The 8,623-nt window shown below is 40.6% G+C and overlaps 1 protein-coding gene across 2 annotated transcripts in view; it reads right to left on the bottom strand.

The window, feature by feature from the left end:
- Window positions 1-6,127: 6,127 nt before the first annotated feature.
- The window catches only part of LOC129332787 (cytochrome P450 2J2-like), a 42,276-nt gene continuing 39,780 nt past the window's right edge, over window positions 6,128-8,623 (bottom strand). For both annotated transcript variants that reach the window (XM_054984037.1, XM_054984038.1), the window contains 2 exons: window positions 8,106-8,247; window positions 6,128-7,220 (listed from right to left, as the gene is read on the bottom strand). In XM_054984037.1, the coding sequence (XP_054840012.1) occupies window positions 7,030-7,220; window positions 8,106-8,247 (333 nt within the window). In that variant the 3' untranslated portion in view covers window positions 6,128-7,029. The remainder of the gene's footprint in view (window positions 7,221-8,105; window positions 8,248-8,623) is intronic.

Raw genomic sequence — 8,623 nt, 5'->3', positions numbered from 1 at the left:
ACACATCCACTGCCCAATTGGGGCCAGTGTCTGAAATGGCTTGTCAGGAATATTACAAAAAAAAATTGCAAAGCCCCAAGCAAAACAACAGAACTTGTATGATGCAGGCACCCGAAATTGAGAATTTGAGGTGTGTGGCTTAGTGATGGAGTTTTTACCAGAGAAAATCAATAAACGGAAAGCAAGCTGGGAAGGATGCTAAGTAATGAGGGGAAAGCCATGGCTTAAAGCCAGATCATGTCTTAAAGGAGATCCAACCAATCAGGGCATAATACAAATTATACAGTTACCTCCCCAAGAAACTTATGAGAAGAAATAAGACATGCTAGCACACAAGCCTTGCCAAGGATGCTGACAATTTGCCTGCTGAAAACTTTCTCAAGCATGTGAGACTGATGTTACTTATGAGACAGCTCTTAAAGCTAATCTGTCATAACAACATGTTTTCTCAGGCCCAGCTTCCCATTCTGACACCTGCAATTTCCAAAGAAAGGTTTTCAAAAAAGTAGGAGGTTGTCCAGAAAAATATGAGATCAGCCCCGACTGATAAACTGCTCTTAAAACAATTTCTGATGCAAACCTATTAACTGACGTAAAACATGATACAAAAGAGGAATGTACCATCCAACAGCTCAAATGGGCTTTAGATTTAACATCAAGTATTGGAAAAACATTCTCATTGAAAAGATGAATTGCTGAAACCTCCCGAGGGTGCAGGGAAAAGTAAGACAGATAAAGATAGAGACAGATATAAAGAATGAGGTAAACACAAAGAGAAAATACAGCAATGCAACTCAATGAAGTGAAAGCTTGAAAATGAAAAGCATCTAGAGAATACTTGGCCTGAAGAAACAATAATAAGTGATGATGTGATTCCAGAGAGAGATGGCTTAAGACACCCACAGTGCAATCCTAAGAAGAGTCACTCCAGTCTAAGCCCACTGAAATCAATGGGCTTAGACTGGAGTAGCTCTGCTTAGGATTTTACTGCCAGTAGTTCTTCTGAGCAGAAAACTGACTGGCACTGAGAAGAACTATTTCTTTATGCAAAAAATATTTGGCTAACAAGTTAAAGAGCTATATTGAGGGCCAAGCATTCATACTACAAACAGACCATCACTCATCAAAATGGCTGCAAAAATTGAACAGCACCAACATGTTATTACAGAGATTGTGCTATATCTAAGAGGACAAATTTTAATATCCAGCATATAAAAAGCAAAGACAACTGTTCCAGATGCTTTATCTCGATGTGAGCAGTTGACCAATGAGCCGATGCAAGTGCTCAGACTAGAGCAACCAATGATGACTAGTGACCAGTGATGAATGACCAGACCAGAGCAACCAGTGATGACCAGTGACCAGCAACAAATGACCAGACCAGAGCAACTAGTGATGACTAGTGACCAGAGGAAAATACCTGGACTAGAACTACCAGTGGTAACCAGTGACCCAAAGTAGACTTTCAGCCCAGACCAAGGAAGAATGATCAGTGGCCAAGGAGTCTAGACCAGATCCATGTAAGTTAAAGTCAGAAGAGAAGATCAGCAAGAGTCCTGAACTGATGTGTACCAACCAAAGTATTGCGCAATGAGGTCTCCTTGTAAACTGGGGAAATTTGCAACAAGGAGACACTTGCAAGAGGAGGGGTAATTTAGGGATCTTTTATGCCTATGTATACAAGGATTCCTTTCTCTAGAGAACTCTTTCAATAAATAGGCACATGTTCAACAAAAAGAGTTTTTTATTTATAAAATAACAAAAATCAATGGCATAAAACACACACAGCACAGACACAGACCTGGCTAGAGAAATAGTGAGGAAATCAGGACTAGAAATTCAAGGATTGGATCATATTTACCAGTTCCAGGAGATATTTAAGAGCAATGAAGTTTCCATTGAGGAGCAGTCTGGAGGACCAGCATCTCATGAACTGGGAGAGGTAACATCTAGACATGGGCACGAACCGCATTACGAACCAAAAAAACTCACGAACTGCCTGATCATCTGTTTGCAAACCGGCGGTTCATGAGCATCCATGGCCAACGAACCAGCGTTCGTTGGAAGCCCGGTTCATTGCGTTCGCCTGCGGTTTGTGAAACCAGACAGTCAGGCACCATCAATCAATTCCCTTGGAAATGGAAACGGGGGAATGCCTGAACTCTGTCTGCACCCTTCTGTTGCCCTGGAAACCCGAATGGAAGCCCAGCTTACCTTGATCAGCAGGTCTTCCTTCCAACCATGGAGCTGCAAATTGGTTACAATTGGTTACATGAGAGAAGACACCTGGGGGGAGGGAGGGGGAAGGGGATGTTCTGTAGCCATGGGCACTCCAATCTCATCCCTGCAAACCCTGATAGGCAGTTCTGACGGCCAACCCCTTGTACACTGGGCCAACATCTACTGGTGGCTCTAATTGTATCGAATGGGAGTTTCCTGGGGACCTCAGATTGGAGAGGATATAACTCCAAGATCCCTATTGCAATCTTGACCAAACTAGGATGCTGGCTGGAGGAGAGCCTGCTAAACACTCCCTGGGAATATGGGCTCTCTAAGTCCAACAGGGGCCATTCTGACGCCCACGAACCACGAACCTCAAACCGGTTCATCAGTGGGAAAAGTTTGTTGTGGTTCGCTGGTTCGGGTTCATCATCGGCACCGAACCATGAACCACTGGTTCATTAAATTTTTTTGGTTCGTGCCCATGTCTAGTAATATCAAGGTAATATCAAGCCACATACTGTCAAGATGCGATCATGTAAAGAAGTATACAGGTTTACATGAGAAACTAGATACACCCTGACAAGCACTCTATGTTTTCTTCAGGTTTCCTTTCATCAAAATGCAGGTTTTGGTTAATAATCAAAGTTTGCAGGGTAATAGCCAACCTTCTAGAACTATCCAGAAATCTGCCTTACAATGTAGTGGTGGTGGAAAGTACTGTCAAGTTGTAGACAACTTATGGCAACCCCACAGTATCTTTAAGGCAAGAGAGGAACAAAAGTCATTTGTCTTGGTGTAGCAACTCTAGACTCCCTTGGTTGTCTCCACACTACAAGTACTAACATGGTCAACCCTTAGCTTCCAAGACGTGACAAAATCATGCTAACCTGGGCCATCCAGGTCAGAGCTTTACTATGCAAACTTCTCTGCAAATTTGATCAAGAAAGTGGCCAAAGACATCAGCTCATCTTCTAGCCTTTATCAAGAGACATTTGTCAGACCAGAAATTCAATAATCTCACCAGATCCATCTCTCCTTCCCATTACCTTATCTCATATTTTTTTCAACCTACATCTTGCAAAAAGAGAAATTTGAATTCATCAATAGGACTTTTCCTCTAGTATCTAAAAGACTTCTAATATTAGCACAATAGGCTTGGTTCCCACTAGGAATTCTTTGATTGGATTATTGTTTATTATTCCCCACATGCTGGTATGATTTTATTTACTTATTTTATTTGTAGCCCGCCATTCTCATTGAGTCTCAAGGTATCTTACTGTAGTGTCGTAAACACCAGACATGCTAACTTTATATCAACTTAACAGATTTTTATACAGGCCTCTCTCTAGCTCAGGCTGCCTTTCAGTTGGCCTCTCTATCGCACACACCAGCACCCAAAATTGTCTACAGGAGCTCCACAGGCCAAAGCTGGATGACATTCAAAGCAGAAAGCTTCCCCCTAGAGGCTGATTGTATTCATTACAACAATTTAAAAATATGAAATGATGAAGACACCATAAGACAAACAATAAACAACATAATAGGTCTAAGATTATAGATTTAGAAAACAAAAGATATTATAATCGATGCAGAAAGTGGAATTACTAAGGTAGAAGATAATGCCATAAAAGCCAGATGATACCTACCAAAAAAATGAACATATTCTATTATAAAGGCATCCTCCTGAACTATTCCATTCCTCTACAGTTCTAATAGCTTTATAATATTTCTTTTTTAATTTCAGCTAAACAATAAAAGCACAGGGAGCCTTCTGGATCTCCATGGCCAGGCTGTTCTGTTACCTGGAATAGGTCTCCTTGCAAGTAAGTGAGGGGGGAATTAGCAGCAAGGACGGCTATGCAAGAGGGATAACGACCAGTATTTATGGTGTCCTTTCCCCAAGGCAGCAGATGAGACTTGGTGCTTTTAAGGTCACAGAGTATTTTCATTTAAAGAGGAAAAACCAACATACATACAAAAGGCAATTAAAATGGTTGGTATACACACCAAAGAGTCCTAGGAAGCTAGCCAGAAGTTGGAATAGAGTGAGGGAGTATATTTGCTGATCAGAAGAGCAGCGTGGTCCACGGAGGAAGAGAGTAGTTTCAAACATCCAGCATTCTCAGCCAGAGAGACTTAGGGAAGAAGTGGCCTCAAGGGAGCAGCACTTGTACACAATAAACGTGCACAGTTTGAATAGGGCAAGAGCCCTGGTTCTTATAAGGCAAAACATGTCCTGAGGCAGGAGAGCCCTCCCAGCTGTTGGGACAAAGACCATAAAGGTCAGTCTCTGAAAATTACAAAGGTTTGATTACCTTGCTTGCTGCTGGGGTGTGTGAAAGGAAATGCAAAGTCTCTCCTGGAGCTGCACAAAGAGGCAGTTTGCTAATGAATATTAGTTGATGAATTTAAATATGAGAGAACATAGGTTCCCGGAGAGAAATTAACTAATTGATGATGATTGATTGCTCCCAAACTTGGGGTAGGAAATGTAATCACGGGAAGAGGACATTGGAATGTGCTAATGGGATGAAAGGGTGAAGTCTGCTATTGTCATGATCTCAGGCCAGTTGCTGGGAAGATAGTAAATCCAATCACCCTAGTCCTTTGCATTTACATGACTATTGCAGGCATACCTGAATCTCATACCTGAATTTTCACACATATCCCTAGATCTCCAGGTAACAAAACACAGATAGTGCTGTCATTTGAAAAAGACTCTTCTCTGAATAAAACACTTCTCTCAATATTTAGGTACTTTTCAAATATTACAGCTACTTGCCATTAATTTCTCCTCATTGAATGAAAAACAACAGCTCTGTGCTGCATTGTACAACTCCAGCAAAGGCCATAGTTTCTGATGGAAATTTAAACACAGTCGGCGAGTCAATTTTTTCGTATTCACGGTATCAGACCAAACTCAAAGTACTTGAGACTTCTCTTGACAGTCCCTCACAGGATAAGAGGCCCACATTAACAGTACTAATTTATATGTGTATTTTAGAATAAAATATATTGGATCAAGCTTTCTTATACCTGTTTTATTTTCAGTAACTCTGCTTCTATGTGATGATTTCATTTTAATAGACCACGCACTCAAAAGTAGTGAAATAAACTTCCATTTATGTTCGTTTATCTTTCTGACATCTGCAGCTAGCTTTAAACTATAATTAAAAAAACAAGTTATGAAACATTACATGACCACTTATGGCTACCAAGATGGCTGCCCATGTTTGTCCCCTGACCTCTAGAGGCATCTCTTTGAGCATGCCCAAAGTGCAAACCAGCACAACAACACCAGGTAAACCTGTACCAGTAGTTTCCCATTCACAAGGTGATGTAAATGTCACTGTTAACCTCTAAGTTCTAACTTGAAACTTAATTAAAATAACATACAACATTTTTCCTTAATGTATCCTTATGAGTCTACCTAAGATTGCCAAATTAATCTCTGTGCTCGTATGTGAAATGCACTTCAGTGATAAAGTGGAGGAGAGTTAGCACCAATGCATGGTTGTGTCAGTGCAGAGTCTTCTTCCCCTTGCAGTTGCAAAAGAGGGTGAAGGTTGAAGCGTAAAGTTAATAAGGCATTTGGATGCTTTTAATGTAACACCGTTGTTAAGTCATTTAACCAAGCAGAGGTCTAAGTATTTGCATTTCCACAACACTTCAAATAAAAATCTACGAATATGTCAAAGAATGGCAGCTTTTTCTCACCTCAATTTTTCTAGAGTTTGTGAATTTCATCAGTACTCTGTTACTTTATTCCTAATTTGACTTATCATAATCATAGATACATTATTGTGAAATTTCTTCTCAATGTGTACATTTGCCTTTTTAGCAGAATCATTTTCAAAATCAGATTTGTCACTTCTAAAAGAACACAGAATGCACAAAGAGCTGATAAAGGTTATACAAGACTTTATTCAGTGAAAGGTGCATAGATACAATAAGCAACATTTAGTTTTGTATATGGCAAGCATCCTGTACTGAGTTTTTCAGCAGAATCGGCAAACTATAATGCATACAGTAGGTGATGATAAGCAAACAATGAACAACAATGTAGATCAGTCTGAATTTCTTCTCTGAATAGCTCTCATCAAATGAAGAAACTCAAGGATAGCATGAATGGTCTTCACCAAAGATCAGCAACTAAAAGCTGGAGGAACACTATTATCTGTCACCCAGCACCTTTGGAATTTACAAACTATGACGGGACCATATTTATCTCTGAGGCATGGAGAAAGCTGGAAGATACTGTAATTTGCTACCCAGCACCTTTGGGAATTATCTACCCAGTTATTATAGAAAACAGTCCAGAACTATTGGTTTATGTAAAACAGACCAGAACTATATTGAATTGAGTATATTGGTTATGTGTTGTGTTTAGACCAGAACTATCGGTTCATGTAAAACAGACTAGAACCACATTGAATTGAATATATTGGTTTATGTGTTAGATTACACATTGGAATTCTAAATTATTGTTTTTGTATATATCGCAATGTTGTACTATTGTTCACTGTTTACATTATATTGAGATAACATTGGCAAGAATTGCTTACTTGGAGAGCTCGTGTTTTACTTTCTTCACCAAAGATCAGCAGAATGCTAGGGTTCCAAGTATCTGAAGAAGGAAGCTTCCACTCTGAAAAATGTGTTGGTCTCTAAGATACCACTGGACCAAAATCCCAATGTTCTACTGCAGACCAACATGACTACCTGAAGCAGAATGGTAGATGACCTTTCAGTGAAACAGGATGAAATGGATAATAACAAATAAACTTCTCTTAATATGTTTGTGGCTTATGATCTGCTGCTGCGGGGAACAACATAGACCTTATAATTATGGGGAGAGGTAACTATTCGTAATACAGGGTCTTCGTTGATTTTTTTCACTCCCTGTGGTGGCTTAAAGGTGAATGACCTCAGCAGGCTGAGGAAGAAGATGAAGACCTCCATCTTTGCCAGCTGCTCCCCAAGACATATGCGGCCCCCTGCAGAGAAAATATGGAAATCAGCAAGTGAGTTATATCTACTTGACACTCCTCTGCTTGAAGCCAGGTGAATGACCTTGAGTCAGGCACAGCTCTTCAGAGCTCTCTCAGCCCCACCCACCTCACAGTGTGATTATTGTGGGGATAATAATAACATTGTAAACTGCTGTGAGTGGGGGTTGTCCTGAACAGTGGTATATAAATCAAACATTATTATTATTACTCTACCTTCTCTCCATTCTATATTTCCCTAACTAACAACTACTTTAGACTTAGAGGAGAGAATGTTAATCGTCACTCCATTGGCATCCCAGCAGTTCCCAGGCTCAGTTCAAGGTATTGATTATCACATGCAAATCCCTTCATGGCTTTGGTCCCTCTGCTCCACCAGGGCAGTGTTGCTCATCTGAACAGGGCCCTCTGCTAGTACCACCCTGCAAATGGGCAAAATGAATAACTGACCATACATGTGCATAACACACTGTTTAATATGTCATGCTCAATTCATTATGCCTTCTTTAATTGTTTCAGCTCTATATTGGACTTCTGCTTGCTTTCAAATCTCTGCTAGTTTTGCCGTCCACAGCCTATAGCGTTGATCATTGACAGTCCTAGCTTTTCATCACATTAACTTATACTGGGTAAGCCACCTTGTGACACAGTAAGAAAGATGAACTATAGACAGACAGACAGACAGATAGTGCCCCAACAACAATTCCCATTGCTACCACTTCTGCTTTTTCTAGAACTCTTTTTGATTGCTAGGTTGGCACCTCACTAGAGATTGACCAGCAACAGGGCCACCAATAGACAGACAGACAGACAGACAGACAGACAGACAGACAGACAGACAGACAGACAGACAGACAGAACTTCTGCATTTACCTGCTCCAAATGGAAGGAATTCTTCTTTCTCCACAAACTTGCCCTCCTTGTCCAAAAAATTATTTGGATTGAATTCCCGAGGGGTCTCCCAAAGCTTCGAATCAAAAAGAACAGAGCGTAAATCTGGAATAACTATTGTCCCCTGAAAGAAACAAACCATTGGATTAGGATGTATCCAGAACATCATATTTCATTTCTGTTCCTCATGAACAAAAATCTAAAATGTAAAAAAAAAAAATAGTGGGTTAAAATTCATCCAAAACAGAATGACAACTGACATTTCGCAAAATTTCATGATATCACATGATCAGTACTATGGAGTTGCCTAGAGACCAAGGCACTGGAGCCTGGGCCTAGGCAACTCCTACAGAGAGGGTTGCCTGGTGGTTTCTCCCCTCCCCCCAAAAAATGGATCCTGAGGAGAGGGGGGCCAACAGTACTCAGTTTAGGTAAGATCTTCTCGGCCTGGTGCACTGACATCATTTTCAGAAGTGATGTCATCGCACCAAGCCACGCAG

The sequence above is a fragment of the Eublepharis macularius genome, chromosome 6 (genome assembly GCF_028583425.1).
Source record: "Eublepharis macularius isolate TG4126 chromosome 6, MPM_Emac_v1.0, whole genome shotgun sequence".
NCBI lineage: Eukaryota > Metazoa > Chordata > Lepidosauria > Squamata > Eublepharidae > Eublepharis > Eublepharis macularius.
This window is presented reverse-complemented; position numbering and strand designations above follow the sequence as displayed.